This window comes from Jaculus jaculus, chromosome 8, assembly GCF_020740685.1.
Source record: "Jaculus jaculus isolate mJacJac1 chromosome 8, mJacJac1.mat.Y.cur, whole genome shotgun sequence".
Taxonomy (NCBI): domain Eukaryota; kingdom Metazoa; phylum Chordata; class Mammalia; order Rodentia; family Dipodidae; genus Jaculus; species Jaculus jaculus.
In genome coordinates, this window is record NC_059109.1 from 112282506 (window position 1) to 112306467 (window position 23962).

Consider the following 23962-nt stretch of genomic DNA (forward strand, 5'->3'; position numbering starts at 1 on the left):
CCCTGGAGTACCCATACTCTCTCTCTCTCACACACATAAGCATAAGAAAAAGTAGGGGCTGGATAAATAGCTTAGCGGTTAAGGCCTGCTAAGTCAAAGGACCTCAGTTCAATTCCTGAGGACCCATGTTAAGCCAAATGCACAAGGGGGAGCTGCATCTGGAATTCGTTGGCAGTGGCTGGAAGCCCTGATGCGACCATTCTCTCTCTCTCTCTCTCTCTCTCTCTCTCTCTCTGCTTCTTTCACTGTCTCTAAATAGATAAATAATTTACAATTTTAAAAAAAGAAAAATATTTTTTTCAGTTCGCACTCACATACACATGACCTTACCCCCTCGACCAGTACCAGCTGGGTACGACCCACTGAGATCTTATTGGCTTTTGAAGCTTCTTCTCGGAAGACAGTGATAAGTTCCTCCAAACGCCTTAATTTTACTTCTTCTGGGACATCGTCCTTCAGCCTATGATATGCTCGTGTCTTCTGTTAAAATGAAATACAAAGATGAACATCACTGAAAAGCATTCTTGGGGTGTAAAGCAGAACATGCTGATTTTACCTATAATTTACAGACACATACAAAAGCATAAGCCCAAAACAGATTTTTTTTGTCTGTTGTGTATATGTGGTCTGCATGTGTATATGCATGTTTGTAAACATGTACATGGTGTACACGTGTGGAGTGCATGCAGAAGATAGAGGGTAACTCTCAATCACTCTACCTCGTCTTTAATGCATGTATGTGTGGACATGCATGCATATGTACATGTATGTGCATGTAGAGGCTAGAGGATAACTTCACACGTCATACTCAGGAATGCTATCCACCTTTTTTTTTTTTTTTTTTGAGACAGGGTCTCTCGCTGGCCTGGAGCGTATCAATTGGACTAGCCTGGCTGGCAGAGAGCTGCAGGGACCCACCTGTCTCTGCTTCCCCAGCAGTGGCATCTTTACATGCATTCTGGGGGTGGAACTCTGGTCCTGTTAGCAAGGCAAGCACTTGACCACCTGAGACGTCTCCCCAGCCCTCCACCTTAGTTTTTAGAACAGGATCTCTGATTAAATCTGTAGCACACGTTTGACTAGACTCACTAGCCTGGGTGATAAACTGAGGGATCTCCTGGCTTTGCCTTCTCCAGCACTAAGATTGCAGGAACACACCACCATACTTGGCTTTTGTGGGAACAATAGAGATCAGCACTTGGATCCTCCTCACAGTGCCTGACACAACCTACACAAGCTCATCATGATACGAGGAAGATGATGACATCAAAATAAGAGAGACTGACAGAGAGGGGAAGGGGATGGGATGGAGGGTGGAGCTGTGAAGGGGAAGGTAGGGGGAAGGGAATTACCATGGTTTATTGTCCATAATTATATAAGTTATTAATAAGTAAATAAATAAATAAAGCCAGGTGTGGTGGCACATGTCTTTAATCCCAGCACTTGGGAGGCAGAGGTAGGAGGCTCACTAAAAGTTTGAGGCCACCCTGAGACTACATAGTTAATTCCTGCTCAGCCTGGGCTAGGGCAAGATGCTAGGGGAAAAAAAAAATTCTCAGGGGCTGAAAGATGGTTTAGTGGTTGGTTAAGGCATTAAGGCACTTGTCTGTGAAGCCTAAGGACCCAGGTTCAATTTCTCAGGACCCACATAAGCCAGACACACCAGGAGGAGCCTTTGTCTGGAGTTCACTTATAGCGGCTGGAGGCCCTGGTATGCAAATATTCTCTCTCTCTCTCTCAAATATATTAATAAAATATTTTATAAGTAAAATATTTTTTTAAAAAATAATAATATCTTAGCCTGGAGAGAAGTAAGGCACTTGCCTGCAAAACCTAAGGACCCATGCCAGATGTGGTGACACACACCTTTAATCCCAGCATTCAGGAGGCAGAGGTAGGAGGATCACTGTGAGTTCAAGGCCACCCTGAGACTACAGAGTGAATTCCAGGTCAGCCTAAGCTAGAGTGAGACCCTACCTCAAAAACCCAAGACAAAAACAACTAATGACCCTAGTTCAATTCCCTAGTAACCACATAAAGCCAAATGCACAAAGTTTTACAGTGGCTAGAGGCCCTGGTTCACCCATTCTCTCTCTTCTATCTCTGTCTGTCTCTCTATGCTTTCAAATAAATAAATAAATAAAAACAATTAAAAAAAAAAAAAGAATCTCGGGCTGGAGAGATGGCTTAGAGGTTAAGCGCTTGCCTATGAAGCCTAAGGACCCCAGTTCAAGGCTTGATTCCCCAGGACCCACGTTAGCCAAATGCACAAGGGGGCGCACGCGTCAGGAGTTCGTTTGCAGTGGCTGGAAGCCCTGGCGTGCCCATTCCCTCTGTCTACCTGCCTATATCTATATATCTCTCTCTCTGAAATAAAGAAATAAAAATAAAATATTTTTAAAAAAGAATATTAAAAAAAAAGAATCTCTTGGATCTCTGTAATGATCATAGGAAATAAGCAAAGTTGCTGGGCTTGGTGGCGCACGCCTTTAATCCCAGCACTTGGGAGGCAGAGGTAGGAGGATCACCATGAGTTCGAGGCCACCCTGAGACTACATAGTGAATTCCAGGCCAGCCTGGGCTAGAGTGAGACCCTACCTCAAAAGATCAAAAAAACAAACCAAAAAAAAAAAAAAAGGAAAGAAGCAAAGTTGGATGCAATAGGCTCCTCAAAAGCTGCATCTCTGAAACAGTTCTGTAAAAAACACATATGTGGGCTGGAAGGATAGCTTAACAGTTAAAGTGCTTGCCTACAAAGCTAAAGGACCCAGGTTCAATTCCCCAGGACCCACATAAGCCAGATGCACAAGGTTGCACGTGTGTCTGGAGTTCATTTGCAGCAACTGGCAGCCCTGGTGTGCCCATTCTCTTTCTCTCACTCCCTCTCTGTGCATCTTTCTGTCAAATAAATAAAAATAAAATATTTTTTAAAAACATACACATATGCCTTGGCCCACTAATACACACTAGGCGTCTTTTTTTAATGTTTTCTTGTTTATTTGGGGTTTTTCTAAAGATTTATTTTTATTTATTTATTTATTAAAGACCGAGAGGGAGGGAGAGAGAGAGAGAATGGGCACACCAAGGCCTCTTGCTACTGCAGATGAACTCCAGATGCATGTGCCGCCTTGTGCATCTGGCTTACATGGGACCTGGAGAAGTGAACCTGGGTCCTTAGGCTTCGCAGGCAAGTGCTTTAACCACTGAGCCATCTCTCCAGCCCTTGTTTCTTGGGTTTGTTTTTTTTTTTTTTTTTTTTTTGCTTTGCTGTTTTTTCTTTTTGAGACATTGCCTCACTATGTAATCCAGGCTGGTCTCAAAGTTGGAATCCTCCTGCCTTGGCCTCCTGAGTGAGTAATAGGCATGCTATTACCAAATAGTTACCTTAAAACCTAATAATAAACAGGAATATTGTTTTGTTTGGGGGGTAAGGTTTCGCTCTAGCCCAACCTGACCTGGAACTTACTATGTAGTCTTAGGGTGGGCTTGAACTCACCATGATGCTCCTACCTCTGCCTCCCAAGTGCTGGGATTAAAGGTGTGCACCACCTTGCCGGGCAGAATACTGGCATAGTAATCTAAAATTGCTGAATTCTGCTGCCTTTGGCAACTCATATCTATATGCCAAAACTCAGAAGGCTGAAATTGAAGGATCACAAGTTCATGGCCAGCATGCGCTACATAGTGAGACCTTGCCTCAAAAGAGAAAAAAAACAAAAAAACAAAAAACAGAGGCTGGGGCTGGAGAGATGGTTTAGCAGTTAAAGCACTTGTCTGTGAAGCCTAAGGACCCAGGTTCGATTCTCCAGGTCCCACATAAGCCAGATGCACGTGGTGATGCATACATCTAGGGTTAATTTGCAGTGGCTAGAGGGCCTGGAGCACCCACACTCACTCTCTCTCTCTCCTTCTCTCTGTTTCTAATAACTGAATAAATAAATAATCAGGAAAGAAAAAAGCTTTTAAAAAAAATGGGGAAGCCAGGCATGGTGGCGCACACCTTTAATGCCAGCACTCGGGAAGCAGAGGTAGGAGGATCAATGTGAGTTCAAGGCCACCCTGAGACTACATAGTGAATTGAGAAATGGGGGGGGGGGGGCAGAGAGATGGCTTAGCAGTTGAGGCACATGCCTGGGAAGCCTAAAGACCCAGGTTCGATTCTTTAGGTCCCACGTAAGCCAGATGTACATGGTGGCGCATTCGTCTAGAGTTCATTTGCAGTAGCTAGAGACCCTGGCATGCCCATTCTCATTGTCTCTCTGTCTCTCTCTCTCTAATAAATAAATAAATAAAATTTTAAAAATCTTTTTTAAAAAAGGAAAGCTACAGTTTGTCATACAGTTAACAAGAGTTAGCTAGAGAAATTCTAAGAGGGTAAGAAGACCCTGTGATTTCACAAGGCTTGTCGTGATTCTGCTCTTTTCTGCCCAGCTGCCTCTGATCAGCCCCAAAAGCTAGGCCAGAGCGACAGCGACATTGACAGTGTTGTCCCACCCCAGGCTCACCTGCCTCATGCTGTAGGCAAAGAGAAAGCCCATGTTGTACTTAACTTCTCGGAGCAAAGACACTGTTTGTAGGTGATCTTCCTCTGTCTCCCCACAAAAGCCAGCAATGAAGTCGCTGCTGAGGCTCACACCTGTCACACACAACAAAGGACAAAGGACAACAGCGCACCGCTGCGGCTGCTGCTCCACCTGCAGTGGAAGCCCGTGGCGTCCGCAGGTTCACGAAGGAAGAGAAGAAGCTGGGCGTGATGCTGCACACCTTTAATCCCAGCATGAGGGAGGCACAGATAAGAAGACGGCTGCGAGTTCAAGAACAGTCTACAAAGTGAATTCTAGGTTAGCCTGGGCTAGAGAGAGACCCTACCTCAAAAAAACAGAAAACTGCTCGGTGTGGCGACACACGCCTTTAATCCCAGCACTGAGTAGGCACAGGTAGGAAGATCGCTGTGAGTTCGAGGCCACCCTGAGACTCCATAGTGAATTCCAGGTTGGCCTGGGCTAGAGTGAGACCCTACCTTGAAAAAACAAACAAAAAAAAAAACAAGAAGAAGAAGAAAAGCAACTGTGAATCCATTCCCGGGGCTACTCAACCCACATCCAAGTAAAAGAGCAAGGGGAGTGCAGCCAGCTTCACCACATCTGTGGCAGAGCTGGCTTCTAAGAAGTGTATTTTTGCTTCCATTTCAAGATTCAAAGATCTTGTGGAAGCTAACATTTTTTCAAATTGGCCCTGCTTTGAGGAGGAAGTGGGGAACAGTGCCTTATCCATGCCAGGCAAGCACTCAACTGCTAGCACCTCCAGCTCCTAGGTCTGGCTCTTGTTAGTGAAAAGCCTGTAGTGCTTCACACAAACATACACTTGTGGGCTGGAGGGGATGGCTTATAAGTTAAGGCATTTGCCTGCAAAGCCAAAGGACCCAAGTTCGATTCCCCAGGACCCACATAAGCCAGCTGCACAAAGGGGCACACACATCTGGAGTTCATTTGCAGTGGCTGGAGGCCCTGGTGTGCCCATTCTCTTTCTTTACCTGCCTACTTCTCAATCTCTCTCTCGCAAATAAGTGAATAGAAATAAAATATTTTTTAAAAACAGCACCCAATGGTGCATATGTCTAGAGTTCATTTACAGTGACTAAAGGCCCTGGCACTCCTATTCTCTCCCTCACTCTCTCTATCAATCTGCCTGTCTCTTAAATAAATAAATAAAACATCTTAAAAATAAACAATAAATTTAAAAAAAAAAAACAGCACCCAAGACTCTGCTGTCCTCTACAAACACGTGCATGTGCACACGTGCATACACACTCACACACACACAGTGTAGCAGTTATTTTCTCACTGTTGGAAAATACCCAACAAGAGGCAGCTTGTGGAAGGAAAAGTATTACTTCAAGTCCCTCGCTTTCACAACACCAGGAAGGAGGAAAGCTAGGAGGCACCAAGCAGGGCTGGACTGTAGCACCATGGCTGGCTCCCAGCCTGAACAACATAGAGGAGGCCCTGTCTCAAAAATTCAAGGGTTTCTGGGTGTGGTGGTGCACACCTTGAATCCCAGCACTCTGGAGGCAGATGTAGGAAGATTGCTGAGAGGTCAAGGCCACCCTGAGACTACATAGTGGATTCCAGGTCAGCCTGAGCTAGAGTGAGACAATACCTTGGAAAACCAAAAAAAAAAAAAGAGAGAGAGAGAGAGAGAGAAAGTCAAGGGTTGGTTGGAAAGAGGGGATTTATTTAGAGGAGGAGGGAATCAAAGAGGAAGGAAAGAGAAGGGTGGTAGGAGAGGATGATGATCATGGTATATTATGTGTGGGTTGTCAGTAAAAGGTTTTGTTGTTTTTTTTTTAAAGCCAGGTGTAGTGGCACATGCCTTGAATCCCAGCACTTGAGGGACAGAGGTAAGATGACTATATGAGTTTGAGGCCAGCCTGGGACTACAGAGTGAATTCCAGGTCATCTTGGAGTAGAGTAAGACCCTACTTTAAAAGTGGGGAGGCGGGCTGGAGTGAGACCCTACGTCAGGGAAAAAAAAAATGTTTTTTTAATTAGGGGCTGGGGAAACAGCTCAGCAGTCAAAGGCTCTTTCTTAAAAAGCCTGCCAAGGTGCAGCATTGGTGGTATAGTGGTGAGGATAGCTGCCTTCCAAGCAGTTGACCCAGGTAAAATCCCCAACCAATGCAGCAGCTCCACATTTAGCAGAGCATGGCAGCACACACCTTTAATCCCAGTACTTGGGAGGCAGAGGTAGGAGGACTGCTGTCAGTTCAAGGCCAGCCTGAGACGACATAGTGAATTCCAGGTGAGCCTGGGCTACAGTGAGACCCTACCTCAAAAATAAAAATAAATAAATAAATAACAGGCTGCATCTTGAGATCCCGACATCTGGGACGCAGGCCTGATGCACCAGCTTTCCTCTTTTTCTTTCTTTTTAACAGGAAAAATTTGCCTCACATTCTGTGAGTCGATGGTCTTACTTGTGCGACACCAGACCCTATAACATCTTGGGAGATCGTCCGGGATTCACATGTCAAGACCTCTCTCCCCTACTCTGGGGCAACTGAACCAGGGAACAACCTCTAATCTCAGCCTGAGAACCATATCTCCATGCGTCTGCATGTTCCTGGTTTTGGAGTTGGTAGCCAGCCATTGGTGAGGAACTTTTGCCCAGCACTGCTGGTCCCCTCCTTTATTGGCCCACATGGGAGGACTGTCAGCAACTCTTGCAGGCCCTTCTCACCACCACAAAGGAACATGAGAAAATCTGAATGGACGCCAAGAAACTAGTGTTGGGAGCTAACAGCTGCCTCACCAAGAACCCTAATGTTACGAGGTCTTCCCTCCCATGTGACCGGACTGGAATCCCAAAACCACTGATCAACCAAGGATACAGTTTCGCCAAAACAAGGCTTAGAAGCCAGCCTCCCTGCTGCCAAAAACTGGTGAGGTGTCAACCCCTCTGCATGACTGCCTAGAGATCCCCCCTGCCTTCCATGGACTCCTCCCAGACCTGACAGATGTGGCTTGGCTGGACCCTGATCTGGTGATGTATTCTGATGGAGGCAGCTTTGCCGTGGAGCAAATCAGAAGGCAGCAAGACCCGAGGAGATGAACCCCGCCTCCCAACCCCCATCCCTTTCACTCTTCAGCCAAGGCCCCAGTGAGTCCACAGAGGATGTGGTGAGATGAACAAGCGTGCTGCTTCCATGACAAGCCTGACAATATGCACCACGGTGAGGGCGACAGTCACTAAGGATACTCAACACCTACCAAAGCAAAAATCTAGAGGTTCCTAAGAGGTCTACACTGAAGTAGACTTAAACCACACCCACTACGGCTCATGGAATTTTGCAGAAGAAGGGCGAAAAGATTGTACGAGCCACCGGTAGGGAGGGCATACCCAGAGGCATTCCCCTCTCCAGTGACTGACTTCTGCTCTCACAATGCACAAGCCACAACCCCATGGGGAATACCAGCAGCCCCACTCAGGTGGGCCCTCAGCAGACCGGGGAAAGGGAGAAGGGAAATGAGGGTATCAACGCAAGATGTGTCCATTCAATGCACATTCTTAATTAGAAAAAAAAGACTTAAACAAATAATTCACAAACAAAGAATCTAATGTATCCAATACATTGTACTATGCTTCTGAAAATATGGAACACACCCCCCCCAAAAAAAAACTTATCATGAAGTACAGTGTTTTGTGTATCTGGTAGCAGTGCATAATATAATGCTGTAAAAATGATTAGAGGGGCTGGAGACAAAGCTCAGGGATTAAGTGTGCTTCCTAAGCAAGCATAAGGGCCTGAGGAGACCTGACGTCACCTGAGTTTGATTCCCTCAGCATCTACAAAAACTGCTGGGTGTGGCCAAACAAGACTGTAACCCCAGTCCTGTGAGAAGCAGAGACAGGAGAATTGCTAGAGCTCATGAAATAAAATAAAAGTAAGTAAATAAATAAATACAATTTATGAGCCAGGTGAGGTGGTGCACGCCTTTAATCCAAGCACTCAGGAGGCTGAGGTGGGAGGATTGCTGAGAGTTTGAGGCCACCCTGAGACTACATGGTGAATACCAGGATCAGCCAGGGCTAGAGTGAAAACCTAACCTCGAAAAACCAAAAATAAATAAATAATTAAATTAAGTTAAAACAACAACAACAAGGTCTGGAATCAGCAACAGATTTTATCACAAGGGGAAAAAAATGGGTGAATTGATGGAGAGGGACACCAGATGTTTTTCTCTGGCCTCCTAAACACACATAGGGCACCTCAACACTGCGCACACACACACACACACCACCACCACCATCCCAACATACTATGCTCATGCAGAACAGAATGGTTAGACTTCAGACAAATTCTAATTCACTGTTATGACTTCAATACCTAGCATTGCACCTGGCACATAGAAGATATCCATAAGCATTTGGTGAAAGAATGAATAAAGGGCTGGGAAGATGGTATGGTAGTTTGAATAGATGGCCCCCAATATATTCAGTGTTTTATTAGTTTGTAGTTTGCATCTGCAGCCACCTGGCTGGAGGAGGTGTTACTGGGCGGGTCTTAAAGTGTGGTGGTGGGATTGAGATTTCAATCTAAAGATATGCAAAGTATGCCTAGCTGGAGTTCCTGAAGTGTGCTGTGCTGTGTGGTTTTTGACTTTTAGGCTTATGCTTCTCTCTATGTGTTTGGTCCTGTGAAGGCAGGCCAGCTCCTTCTGCCATTATGGAACTGCCCCTGGATCTGTAAGCTTCAATAAATTTCCCTACCTCCAAAAAAAAAAAACAGCCTGCCTAACCAAGTTCAATTCCCCTGTACCCATGTAAAGCCAGATACACAAAGTAGCACGTGCATCTGGAGATCATTTGCAACAGCAAGAGGCCCTGGAGTGCCCATATTCTCACTCTCTCCCACTCCCTCATGAGTGAGTATATGTGCACAAGCAAATAAACAATTTCTTTTAAAAATTCAAGCACTAGAGATGCAGTTCAGTGGTGGAGCATTTACCTAGCAGATGTGAAGCATGGATTAAATCACTACCACCACACAAAAATAACTAAGTAAAACTAAGAAGAGAAGTGTGAGAGAGGGAAGGAGAAAATAGAGAGGAGCAAAAAACTACGAACTGACATCTGGAGGGACTGTCCAAAGAGGCTGGTCGTTCAGCAAGACCACTGTGGACTACAGTAATGTGCTAAGCACTTCTTAAACTCACCTGGAATAGACTCTCTGATGTGATGAACGAGCTCCACATAAGCTTCTCTTGAGTATCTGCAACAAAGAACAAAAGACCTAGATGAGTCTACGGCTGTGCCACCCTGAATGTGAACGCTACAGGCCAGGCCTGGGTAGTGCTTGGACGGGAGGAAAAACGTAGATGAGTGTGGTGGCTTGATTCAGGTGTTCCGCATATAAACTTAGGCATTCCGAACGCTAGGTCCCCAGCTGATGGAGATTTGGGAATTAACGCCTCCTGGAGGCAGTGTACTGTTGGGGGTGGGCTTATGAGTGTTATAACCAGCTTCCTCTACCAGTGTTTGGCACACTCTCCTGTTGTCTAGGAGGTGATGTCCACCCTCTGCTTATGCCATCACTTTCCCCTGTCAACATGGAGCTTCCCCTCAAGTCTGTAAGCCAAAATAAGCCCTTTCTTCCTACAAACTGCTGCTCTTGGTTTGGTCAGGTGCCAACAATGCAAACCTGACTGCAACAATGAACTAATTTATTTTTTGGTGGGGGGGGGGGGTCTCATGTAGCCTAGTCTGGTCTTGAAAACTCAGTAGGCAGTTAAAGCTGGCCTGGAACTCCTGGTCCCCCTGCCCCTACCTTCCAATTGCTGGGATTATAGTTATGTGCCAATACATCTGGCCCAATATTGTTTAAATCAGTGCTATTAAAAGATAACACTGGGCTGGAGAGATGGCTTAGAGGTTAAGCGCTTGCCTGTGAAGCCTAAGGACCCCGGTTCAAGGCTCGGTTCCCCAGGTCCCACGTTAGCCAGATGCACAAGGGGGCGCACGCGTCTGGAGTTCGTTTGCAGAGGCTGGAAGCCCTGGCGCACCCATTCTCTCTCTCTCCCTCGATCTGTCTTTCTCTCTGTGTCTGTCGCTCTCAAATAAATATTAAAAAAAAAAAAAAAAAGATAACACTATAAGCAAGGTGTGTTACTGCACACCTTTAGTCTCAATATCAAGGAGGATGAGTCACAAGGGTAAACATGAATTTGAGGCCATCTTGGGGCTACAGAGTGAGTTCCAGGTCACCCTGGAATAAAATGAACACTACTTAAAAAAAAAAAAAAAAAAACTATGAATGCCCACATATAATCAATTCACATCCACAAAGCACGTAGAGGAGTACATAAAAGAACCCTTCAGATCTGAGTATAAGTCAATTTAAATTAAACACTTAAGGACTTCTTTTTTTTTTTTTCTTTTTTTTTTTTTCTTTTTTAGTTTTTTTAGGTAGGGTCTCACTCTGGCCCAAGCTGACCTGGAGTTCACTATGTAGTCTCAGGGTGGCATCAAACTCACAGAGATCCTCTTACCTCTGCCTCCCAAGTGCTAGGGTTAAAGGCGTGTACCACCAGTCCCAGCCACTTGAGTATTTCTAAAATTCTTTGCCACTGGAAAACAAGGCAAAATACTAGTCCTGTGCACTTTGCCTTGGGTTGCATTTCTGCCCTCAGTCTTACCTCGACAACACTTATTCTCCAAGTCCGGGAAGAGACCTAGATGTAAATGCCAAGACCTAAAAGATTTATTATTCTCAAAAGTTTAAGGCTGAGCATGGTGGCACACATCTTTAATCCCAGCACTTGGGAGGTAGAGGTAGAAGGTGCGCCATGAGTTCAAGGCCACCCTGAGACTACATAGTGAACTCCAGGTCAGCCTGGGCCATAGCGAGACCCTACCTTGAAAAGCCAAAAAATTAAATAAGTAAAAAATGTTAAGCAAATGAAAGAACTAATCTTTACTCTTCTAATGGAATGAGCAAAAACAAGTTCAAATGTTCACAAATTTACTCATATAACAAACATTTACTAAGTAGCTACTAAGTTCCATGTGCTACACTGGCTCCTTAGGAATGGGAAGGTGGGGAATGTGCCCTCCCCAGAGTCTCACCCTCTCCGCATGGCATCCAACACACGGCTGCTTCCGCTCTGAGCTGGCAGATGGATCTGCTTACAGATATTGTGTCTCTCGTGAATCAGCTGCAGAACCTGCTTAAACAGAACACATCAGAGGTCACCCAATCTTGCCATGGAAACTCAAAGAACGATGTTTCTCCCTCAAGGCTAATCTTCTAGTAATTAATATTGGTAAAGGGCTGAGGATGCAGCTCAGTGGGCAGAGGGCTTACCTAGTATTCACAAAGCCCTGGATTCCGTCTCCAGGAAACATAAACCAGGCCTGGAGGCGTGCACACCAGTAATACCAGCACTTGAGAGGTGGAGCCAAGAGGATCAGGCATTCAGAGTCCTCCTTAACTACACAGAAATCGGGGACAGAGCTGAATAAATAGCTCAGTGATTAAACATGCCTGCTTGGGCTGGAGAGATGGCTTAGTGGTTAAGCACTTGCCTGTGAAGCCTAAGGACCCCGGTTCAAGGCTCGGTTCCCCAGGTCCCACGTTAGCCAGATGCACAAGGGGGCGCACGCGTCTGGAGTTCGTTTGCAGAGGCTGGAAGCCCTGGCGCGCCCATTCTCTCTCTCTCCCTCTATCTGTCTTTCTCTCTGTGTCTGTCACTCTCAAATAAATAAATAAAAAAATTTTAAAAAAAAAAAAAAAAAAAAAAAAACATGCCTGCTTACAAAGCCTGATGACTGGGCTGGAGAGATGGCTTAGCAGTTAAGGCACTTGCCTACAAAGGCAAAGGACTCAAGTTCGATTCCCCAGGGCCCACATAAGCCAGCTGCACAAGGTGGTGAATATGTCAGGAGTTTATCTCCAGTGGCTAGAGGTGACACACACTTTAATTGCAGCACTTGGGAGGCAGGGGTAGAGGATCACTGTGCGTTCGAGGCCACCCTGAGACTACATAGTGAATTCCAGGTCAACATGGGCTAGAGTGAGACCCTACCTAGAAGGAAAAAAAAAATATCAGGCTGGAGACATGGCTTAGCAGTTACGGCACTTGCCTGTGAAGCCTAAGGGGCCAGGTTCAATTCCCCAGGACCCACATAAACCAGATGCACATGGTGGCATATGCTGCATGTAGAGTTTGTTTGCAGTGGCTAGAGGCCCTGGTGTGCCCATTCTCTTTCTCTCTCTCAAATGACTGGACTACAGCAAAACCCAAACTCCAAAAGCTAAAAAGAAAAAAAAAAAATTCAAGGCCAGCCTGGGCTACATGAGACCCTGTGTCATAAAGGGGGGGGAGAGATGGCTTACTGGTTAAGGTGCTTGCCTCCAAAGCCTAAAGACCCAGCTTCAATGCCCCAGTTGCCACATAAGCCAGATGCACAGAGTAGCACATGTGTATGGAGTTCATCTGCAGTGGCTGGAGGACCTGGAGCATCCATTCTCTGTATCTGCCCACCCCCAATAAATAAATGTGGTGGTTTGATTCAGGTGTTTCCCATAAACTTAGGTGTTCTAAATGCTAGATTCCCAGCTGATGGAGATTTGGGAATTAACACCTGCTGGAGGCAGTGTATTGTTGGGGACAGGCTTATGGGTGTTATAGCCAGTTTCCCCAAGCCAGTGGCTGGCACACTCTCCTTCTGCTATTGTCCACCTTATGTTGGCCACTCTCTGCTCATGCCATCATTTTCCCTGCCATCATGGAGCTTCCCCCTTGAGCCTATAAGCCAAAATAAACCTCTTTTTTCCCCACAAGCTGCTCTTAGTTAGGTGATTTCTACCAAAAATGTGAACCTGACTGCAACAATATTGTAGTTCCAGGAGTGGGATTGCTGCTAGACACCTGACTGTGTGGCTTTGGCCATTTGGAGTTGATTTTCAAGAGAAATGAAGAAGGATTTGAAACCTTGGCTTGCAGTGCTGTAAGTACAGCCTGATAGACTATTTTGTCAGAGTTGAAAGACCTGAATGCAGTAAGAACTATGGACTGTGAGGTTTAGCTTATGAGGGTAAGAAAGAGCTTTGCTTGGACTGGGCTAGAAGCAGTTTGTGGGTAAAGCTTGCTGTTATGCCTGTGTCCTGAAGAATATAGACTCTTTTGAAGGGGCCTGAGTGCTCAAGGAGTGCCTTGTTCTCCAAAGTCTGCTTTATACCCTCCTGGATTAACAAACTGGCACCCTAGCTGGTATTGTGGAGTATAAGAAATGCAAGAAAGAAAGGGTCATTGATTTTGCAACACGGTCTTGTATTTTGGAAACAGCCATGGGCAGTTGGAAGCAGGTTTGCTTTATGTCTGCATAGAGACCCCATGGGGCTATGAGGACTGTTGCAGTCCGGTTCACATTGCTGGTAGAAATCACCCAACCAAGAGCAGCTTCTGGGAAAAAGAGATTTATTTTGGCTTACAGGCTCAAGGGGAAGCTCCACGATGGCAGGGGAAAATGATGGCATGAGCAGAGGGTGGACATCAACCCCTGGCCAACAGAAGGTGGACCACAGCAACAGGAAGGTGTGCCAAACACTGGCATGGGGAAACTGGCTATAAAGCCCATTAGCCTGCCCCCAACAATACACTCCCTCCAGGAGGCATTAATTCCCAAATATCCATCAGCTGAGGAGCTAGCATTCACAACACCTAAGTTTATGGGGGACACCTGAATCAAACCACCACAAAGACGGACCGTAGGTGGCAATGGAGATGCTGGGACCAGGAAATAGCTGCCAAGGAGAGCTGCAGGCCCTGGATAAGGCTTTTTGTGGGGGGTTTTTATTTTGTTTTTGTTTTTGTTTTTCCCAGATGAAGTTGCAGAACTGTGAGTAGCCTAGCTGGAGGGGTGGAATAGGAATACCAGAGACTTGTTACTGGTTAGAATTACTGGACTTGGAGACTTGTCACTGGCTAGAGTTGTTGAACTTGGAGCTACAGAGTTTGGCGTTTTCCCTATTTAAATATTGTATTGGTTGAATATTTCTTTGCTATGCCCAATGCCATCTTTTGCAATGTGAGTGTTTATTCTGTGCCATTATGGGTTTTGGGGGGATTTTTTTTTTTTTTTTTTTGGTACTATGGCTCAGTTAAAAGAACTTGGACTCTGGGGATATATAAACATCATTGGAATTGATAAAAACTATCTGGGCATAGTGGCACACGCCTTTAATCCCAGCACTCAGGAGGCAGAGGTAGGAGAATTGCTGTTGAGTTCGAGGCAACCCTGAGACTACATAGTGAATTCCAGGTCAGCCTGGACTAGAGTGAAACCCTACCTCAAAAACACAAAACAACAACAAAAAAAACCTATGGGGACTTTTAAAGTTGGATAAGTGCATTATATTTTACATCATGGATGGTTATCAGTTTATGGGGGCCAGGGACAGAATGTGGTGGTTAGATTCAGGTGTCCCCCATAAACTTGGGTGTTCTGAATGTTAGTTCTAGCTGATTGATGGAGATTTGGGAATTAACGCCTCCTGGAGGGAGTGTATTGTTGGGGGTGGGCTTATGGGTATTACAGCCAGTTTCCCCAAGCCAGTGTTTGGTATGCTCTCCTGTTGCTATGGTCCACTTTTGTTGGCCAGGGGGTGATGTCCATCCTCTGCTCATGCCATGGTTTTCCCTGTCATCATGGAGCTTCCCCCTTGAGCCTATAAACCAAAATAAACCTCTTTTTCCCACAAGCTGCTCTTGGTTGGGTGATTTCTATCAGCAATGTGAACCTGATTATAACAATAAATAAAATATTTTTTAAAAGGTTGATTAAATCAACCACATGGATTACACAAATCTATAATTTTACTCAATCAGCCTTCTGTTGGCCCCAAACATTTCAGCTGGTAATATTTCTGCTTTCAGAAAGTGGAAGGAAGAAAAATAAAAAATAAAAAAACTCGGAGGAAGGGCCAGGTGTGGTGGTGCACACCTTTAATCCCATCACTTGGGAGGTAGAGGTAGGGGAACCACAGTGAGTTCAAGGCCAGCCTGGAACTACAAAATGAATGCCAGATCAGCTTAGGCTAGAGTGCCCCCTAACCTGCATTTCATTAAACCCCCTCCTCTTTCCAACTACTACTTCTACTTTGATGTCTCTTCATTTTAGCCCTCCTCTATCAGCAATGTCAAAATGATGGGGGCTGGAGAGATGGCTTAGTGGTTAACACGCTTGCCTGCAAAGCCTAAGGATCCAGGTTCAATTCCCTAGAACCCACGTATGCCAGATGCATATGGTGGTACATGTGTGTGGAATTTGTTTGCAATGGCTAGAGGCCCTGGCAAACCCATTCTCTCTCTTTCTCTCTCTTTCGGTGTGTGTGTGTGTGGAAGGAAGGAAGGAAGGAAGGAAGGAAGGAAGGAAGGAAGGAAGGAAGGAGGGAGGGAGGGAGGGAGGGAGGGAGGGAAGGAGGGAGGGAGGGAGGGAGGGAGGGAAGGAGGGAGGGAAGAAGGGAAGGAAAGGGAAGGAAGTTAGTTGATAGGCTTGGGCTGGGGAAATGGCTCAGCAGTTAAAGGTACTTGCTTACACCCTATTGCTGAAGACTCCACATACTTGGGCTGCAAGGCCACTGAGAAATCCCGCTGGAACTGAGCTGATAACCTCCTCCATGTGGACCAGCTGACAGAAAGCTGGAAGAAGCCATTCTACATGTAGTTCAATGGAAGAAAGAGATAACACCAGTGAAGATACTCAACAGTGGATACTGCAAGCCTTATAATTGGCCAGCCAGGCCAAATGAGCCAACGGGTGCAATAGTGGCATGTCTGTCATGGTGGAAACCAACTGTTCTCCAATTGGACTGGAGGCCCGCTCCATGGGGGGGGGAAATACATCCCTGATACTGAAAACTTAAAACAGGGGTAGTCATAAGCTCTAGGGGTATAACATCTGCTGATGTCTGGAAAAATGTATATACTATGCTTATCAAACTGCCCAGTAAGCACTTCTCTTAATATTTATACCCTTATATTAACGCTACTCTCCCTTTGTGTAAAGAATCTTCTCTTTTCAGATGGCAGTGACCTTGGGATGACTCAGAAGGTATCACAGTGCTGGAAAGAAATGACTGGAGTACTGGGTAACATCTCGATCACACCTTCCAAGGTTCAGGGTCTAATGCGGAAGAGGTGGCGGAAAGAATGTAAGAGCCAAAGGAAGGGTAGGACTCCTTACAACGTGCTCCCCCCAGACACAAAATGGCCTGGATATCCATGACCTCACAGTGCCTGACACTACCTACTCAAGACCATCATAACAGGAGGAAAAGATCATGACATCAAAATAAAAGAGAAACTGATTGAGATGGGGTGGGGATATGATGGGGAATGTAATTTCAAAGGGGAAAGTGGTTGGGGGAGTGCATTACCAAGGGATACTTTTTATAATCATGGAAAATGTTAATAAAAATTGAGGAAAAAAAAAAAAGGTACTTGCTTACAAAGCCTGCCAGCCCCCAGCCACCCACATAAAGCTGGCTCCAAAAAGTGGTGCAAACACCTGGCATTCCATTTTCAGTGGCAAGAAACCCTGGGACACACACATGTGCCACACACATCACACAAGTAAAAAAAAAAAAAAAAAGTTTTTAAATTTAAAAAGGTGGGATCTTTCTATGTTGCTGTGCTGGCCTGACACAATGTAACCAAGGCTTGCCTAGAACTTCCAATCTGCCTGCATCAGCCTCCCAAGGCTGGGACTACAGGCATACAGCACACTGGGCAAGAGCGGAGATCATTTGAACCTACATGTGTCAGACTATAATGTGGGCTATCTCCCGCTGCATCATACTGCCTCCTTTGCTGTTCTCCCACATTACCACCCCCATACAGATGTCCACCTTCTCTCCCACAGGAGACTCCCCTCAACACCATTCCCATTTCCACCTTGACCTTGGGGGACCTTTCATCTTTCCAAAAGGACATTAGGTCCATAGGGCACTCTAGCACATCACAAGACCCCCAAAGCAGTACTGACAGTCTCTGGTGCATGCCTAAGAAACAGATGAAAGTCTGTCCCATACGTGACAACACTCACCTCATCAGGAAAATCCTTGGGGTGGGGAGAGGTGAATCGTATCCTCATTTCAGGATCTATTCTTGAAACCTGATCCAGAAGGTGAGAAAAACGAAGCCCCCCTTGTTTGGTTTTATAGTTGCTGGTGAAGCCACGGCTTAGCTTGGTAGATACTGCATTGTTGAACTGGACCTCGGAATTGTCCCGAAAACTATTAACATTCTGACCAAGAAGTGTCACTTCTTTTAGCCCCTAAAAAAAGGGGGGGAAATATGTTAGAAGTTAAAAAAAAAAAACAAAACTTATATACATGTATGGAAATGTGAAAAATTTTTATAAAACCTTGGTAGCCAGGAGTGGTGATACACACCTTTGATCCCACCACTTGGGAAGCAGAGGTAGAAGGATCACTGTGAGTTCTAGGCCAGCCTGGAACTATGAAGTGAGTTCCAGGTCAGCCTGGGGTAGAGTGAGCGCCTACCTTGGGGAAAAAAAAAAAAAAAAAAAAAAAAACTTCAATATCTTCATGCCAAATCACTAATTAAAAATTAATGGAAAGGGCCGGAGAGATGGCTTAGTGGTTAAGCGCTTGCCTGTGAAGCCTAAGGACCCTGGTTCGAGGCTTGATTCTACAGGACCCACGTTAGCCAGATGCACAAGGGGGTGCACGCATCTGGAGTTCGTCTGCAGTGGCTGGAAGCCCTGGCATGCCCATTCTCATTCCCTCTCTCCCTCCCTCCCTCCCCCCCTCTTCCTCCTCTCGGTCACTCTCAAATAAATAAATAAAAATAAAAATAAATTAATGGAAGGCCAGGCATGGTGGCACATGTCTTTAATCCCAGCACTTGGGAAGCCGAGGTAGGAGGATCACCATGAGTTCAAGACCACCCTGAGACTACATAGTGAATTCCAGGTCAGCCTGGACTAGAGTGAGACCCTACCTCAAAAAAAAAAATGGAAAAAATAATAATTAGTGGAACCTATCAAGAGCCATATACAAATATGTTCTGTCTTTAACCCAATATTTTCAAGCTCAGGTATCTTATCTAAAGGCTAAACTGATGGACTCTTAGAAGTGAGACCCTACCAGGAAAAGAAAAAGGAAGAAAGAAAAAGGAAAAATAAAGACAGCAGAAACCTCTCTTTATGACTCTCCCGTAAAGTCCAACGTGCACACAGGTGCATGTCATTCCAGCCCCAGGGCAACCAGATCCTTGGACACTTATCTGAGCCTGAGTCCCCCACACTGCCTTTGTCCTTTGGTGCTTCCCAGGGACTCCTGTGAGCTGGCCTGTGGGATGTGGGGAGCGTACTGGATATGAGGTGGGGCCTCAGGTCAGCCAGGGTTCTCATTAGGTCTTCTGAGCAGAGAGCTCTAAAGCAATGTGATGGTCTGCGAGTCCATGTTGTGGCAGGTAGAACAGGCCTGGATGGAATCCCAGCCCTAAAACCCCACATCCCCATGTCTTGCTTTCCCACCTCCATGTGTTTTTATAACTTTTTTTTCTTTATTTATAAGAGAGAGAATGGGCCTCCAGCTAGTGCAATCAAATCCAGATACATGTGCCACTTTGTACATCTGGCTTACATAGGTTCTGGGGAGTTGATTCTGGGTCCCTTAGGCTTGGCAGGCAAGTACCTTAACCACTAAGCCATCTCTCCAGTCCTCCCTGTGTTTTTAAATACTCTGACACCCTTTGGCCCTGAGAAGGACTTTTTATTTTTTAATTTACTTTTATTTACTTATTAGAGACAGACAGTGAGTGAGACAAAGTGAGAGAGAGCGGGCGTGCCTTAACTGCTAAGCCATCTCTCCAGCCCTTGTTTTTTTTGTTGCTATTTTTTTGTTTTTTGAGGTGGGGGTCTCACTCTAGCTCAGGCTGATCTGGAATTTACTATATAGTCTCTGGGTGGCCTTGAACTCATGACAGTCCTCCTACCTCTGCCTCCCAAGTGCTGGGATTAAAGGCATGTACCACCACACCCAGCTTTTGTTCTGTTTTTTTTTAATCAAGTCACCTTTTTTACAAATATTTTACTTATGTATTCATTTGAGAGAGAATATTTGAGGCAGATACAGAGAGAGAGAGAATGGGCACACCCGGGCCTCTAGCCACTGCAAATGAAATTCAGACACATGTGCCACCTTATGGATCTGGCATATATGGGTTCCAGGGAATCAAACCTGGTGGGTCCTTCAGCTCCACAGGCAAGCACCTTAACCACTAAGTTATCTCTCCAGCCCAAAGACTTTTTACTTCTCTAATAGTAACAGTTTGTCTACAATAAAAGTAGAGGGGGCTAGAAGCTAGAGAGATGGCTTAGCGGTGAAGCGCTTGCCTGTGAAGCCTAAGGACCCCAGTTCGAGGCTCTATTCCCCAGGACCCATGTTAGCCAGCTGCACAAAGGGGTGCACGTGTCTGGAGTTTGTTTGCAGTGGCTGGAGGCCCTGGCATGCCCATTCTCTCTCTCTCTTTCTCTCTCTATTTATCTGCCTCTTTCTCTCTATTGCTCTCAAATAAATAAATAAAAATAAACAAAAAAATTAAAAACAAAAAGTGTAGGGGGCTGGAGAGATGGCTTAGCAGTTAAGGCATTTGCCTGCAAAGCCTAAGGACCCACCAGGTTCGATTTCCAAAAACCCACATAAGCCAGGTGCACATGGTGGCGCATGCATCTGGAATTCACTTGCAGTTACTAGAAGCCCTGGTGCCCCTATTCTCTCTCTCATTCTCTCTCTCTCAATAAATAAATAAATAAAGTTTAAAAAACATTTAAAATAGGGCTAGGGAGATAGCTTTGTGGTTAAGCACTTGCCTGTGAAGTCTAAGGACCTCAGTCGAGGCTTAATACCCCAGGACCCATGTAAGCCAGATGCACAAGGGGATGTATGCATCTGGAATTCCTTTGCAGTTGCTGGAGGCCCTGGCTTGCCCATTCTCTATCTGCCTCTCTCTCTCTCTCTCTCTCTCTCTCTCTCTCGTTCTGAAATAAATAAATAAAAATAAACAAAAAATTTTTTAAATAAAAGTTTACAAAATAAAAAGACAACTGTAGAATTATAAAACCTCAAGTAAAAGTTACCATCATAATAGGAGGAAAGGATCATGATATCAACATAAAAGAGAGACTGATTGAGAGGGAGAGGGGATATGATGGAGAGTGGGGTTTCAAAGGGGGAAGGGGGGGGAGGGAATAACCATGGGATATTGTTTACAATCATGGAAGCTGTTAATAAAAATAAATTAATCTTCATCAGGCACGGTAGTACATACTTGTAATACTAGCACTGTGAAGGTAGAAGCAGAAAGGGCTTTTGTTTTGTTTTAGTTTTCCTGGTATTTTTTATTATTATTATTTTAATTTTTATTTATTTATTTGCAAGCAGAGAGATATTAAAGAGAGACAAACAGAGGGAATGGGTACACCAGGACCTCCAGCCACTGCAAACAGACTCAAGGCCACTTTGTGCATCTGGCTTTATGTGGATACTGGGGAATCAAACTCAGGTTGTAAAGCTCTGAATACAAGCAGCTTAACCACTCAGCCATCTCTCCAGGGCAGTTTTTGGTTTTCTGAAGCAGGGTCTCATTCTGTGACCTGGAACTCACTCTGTAGCCAGGCAGGCCTCAAACTCACAGCAATCCTACCTCAGCATCCCTAGTGCTGGGATTAAAGGCATGCACCACCACCCTGATTTGGGGAGAAGGAGGTTTCTGTCATCATCCCATTTACTTAAACAAAATGTATAACTATCCTGAAATAGTTTTATACTATGGGAGAGATGGAAGTGGGGCAAAAGATGACAACTTTAGGCCAGGAAGCATATGAATAGGTGAGGTATGGAGAAGACCTCACAGGCCGTGACAGGACTATCTGTTGAAGGAGAGAGGGAAGAGAACATGCACCACAAGAATCCAAGCACAAGGTGAGGAAGGGCTGACTGAAAATCCCAGGAGCCCAGCTCCTCCTTCCATAGTTCCTCAGACAGACAAGAAAGAAACAGGGAAACTCCCACAGAAGTACCACATTTCCACCTACTGGCCTCTGCAGGACTGGAAGTCTCAGCCCAGGGGCTCAGAGAATAGCTTTGCTCAAAAGCTCAGGAACTAACTCCACACAGGAAGTAGAGGAAAACATCTCCCTGCCTGACCTCTGACTCCACTCATTCCTCTCATCTGTTCTCTGCCCCTGAACTAGTGAGCTGGCTCAGTGACAAAATTAACAAGAGATGTGAGAGGTTCCCCTAGAATGTTCAGGGGAGTTTAATGTTTCTAGGGACCCTGAGGCAAGAGTCCTATGAGTCTGAGGCACAGCTCGGCTACACAATAAGCTCCAGGGCAGCCAGAGCTTCACAGCAGGACTCTGTCCAAAAAAAAAAAAAAAAAAATCTTCTCAAGCTTTCCCATGCCTCTACAAGGAAGGTATTTATCTCATAGATGAGGAAATTGCATTTCAGAGATGACTAAATATCTTATGCATAAACGTCAAACTAGAGAATAATAGAACCAGAATCCACAATCACCTGACTCTAAACCCATATTCGCACCACTGCCCACCACACCGTGTTGCCTCCTATGCACAGAGCATGTCCAACCCACCCATAATTTGGGGGCAGCAAACCAAATATGTACATCTAGGTACTTCTTTCTAGCCAGACATGAACTTCGACTTATTCAACTAAGAGATAACACAAGCTGAACATGGTGGCACACATCTGTAATGCCAGTACTTGGGAGGCAGAAGCAGGAGAACAAGATAATCAAGGCTATTCTTAGCTAAATAAAGAGTTTGAAGCCAGCCTAGGCCACATGAGATTCTTTCTCAAAAAATAAAACAAATTTTTAAAAAAAAGAGAGAGATGAGAAAACAAAATCTATAAAATTAGAAGGTTGTCCTCATCTTCCCAGAAAATGCTCATAAGAAAGCCCTGGAGGATCGTTACCTGCTCAGAAAGCTTCCTCACTTCCTCCAGAATCGAGACAACAGGCCTACTCCTCTCCCGGCCACGTGTGAAAGGAACAATACAATAGCTGCACATGTTGTCACAGCCCCGCATGATTGACCTGGGGAAGAAAGTTCAAGAACATAATTAGCTGGGCATGGTGGCACACTCCTTTAATCCCAGCACTCAGGAGGCAGAGGTAGGACAATCAGTGTGAGTGTGAGGCCAGCCTGGGAGTATAGAGTGAGATCCAGGTCAGCCTAGGCTAGAGTGTGACCCTACCTCAGAGGGAGGGGACAGGGACTGGAGAGATGGCTTAATGGCTAAGGTGCTTGCCTGAGAAGACTAAGGATCCAGGTTCGATTCTCCAGGACCATCATAAAATAAATGAGGGCAGGCCAGGCAAGGGGGTACATGCCTTTAATCCCAGCACTTGGGAAGCAGAGGTAGGAAGATCACTGTGAGTTTGAGGCCACACTGAGACTACATAGTGATTTCTAGGTTAACCTGGACTAGAGTGAGACCCTACCTCGAAAAATCAAAAAAGAAAAGAAATGAGGGCGATGAATGGCTTTGAGACAGGGATGATGAATAGATGGGTATGAGAGAGTCTTGCTATGCTGTACCATAACATATGAACAGATTTCTTTTTTTATATATATATAATAAAAATACTACACTATTTTAAAAGCAGGAAGGGAGCTAACTCTACAAATATTAGGCAGTGACTCACACAAAGGCAGAAGTGGCACTGGGGCTCGTCTGGACGGGCATGATATCAGCATAGGTCTCATCTAGAGAGAGGAGCACGTTGGCTGCTTGCTGGCCTGACTCCACGACAGCCAGCAGCCGGGGAAGGTCTCGGTAAGCATCTGGACCAGCCAAGAGATCCACCATTTTCTCCCTGTCGAGGATCTCCCCTTTTAGCCTCTCAGCCATGCAGCCTGGAAAGAAAACAAGGGAAATATCTGTTCACAAATTCACCTGGTCCGTGGCTTCTTCTCGCACACATTACTTATAACTTGGATTAGAGACCAGGGCACAGAAAACTTCACTAGGAGCTTAGCATATCCTTCAAATTTAATCCATAGTACCAGAATTCACAACTTCCAATACAAGAAAACCATAGATGGACATCTTGAACCTTACCTCACCCAAAAGAGGAAAAGGAAATTATAACATACTATAACACGCAGCGTAAGAATCTTGAAGACAGCCGGGTATGGGGTGCATGCCTTTAATCCCAGCACTCTGAAGGCAGAGATAGGATCACTGTGAATTCCAGGTCAGCCTGGGCAAGAGTGAGACACTGAAGACATTGTGCAAAGTGACAAAAGCACAGGACAAATATTGAGTACCTCATGTATTCAAAATTCAAACACAGAAAGTAGAATAAGTGCCAGAGGTCAGGGAAAGGAAGAATGTGAAATT

At 45.3% G+C, this 23962-nt stretch overlaps 1 protein-coding gene across 1 annotated transcript in view; it reads right to left on the reverse strand.

Moving 5' to 3' along the window:
* Cdk5rap1 (CDK5 regulatory subunit associated protein 1) overlaps positions 1-23962 on the reverse strand; it is a 40786-nt gene that overhangs the window by 6255 nt on the left and 10569 nt on the right. The window contains exons 6-12 of the mRNA XM_045156638.1: positions 23265-23475; positions 22532-22652; positions 17608-17838; positions 11626-11723; positions 9717-9772; positions 4506-4636; positions 331-480 (exon numbers count right to left, since the gene is read on the reverse strand). Of these exons, the coding sequence (XP_045012573.1) occupies positions 331-480; positions 4506-4636; positions 9717-9772; positions 11626-11723; positions 17608-17838; positions 22532-22652; positions 23265-23475 (998 nt within the window). The remainder of the gene's footprint in view (positions 1-330; positions 481-4505; positions 4637-9716; positions 9773-11625; positions 11724-17607; positions 17839-22531; positions 22653-23264; positions 23476-23962) is intronic.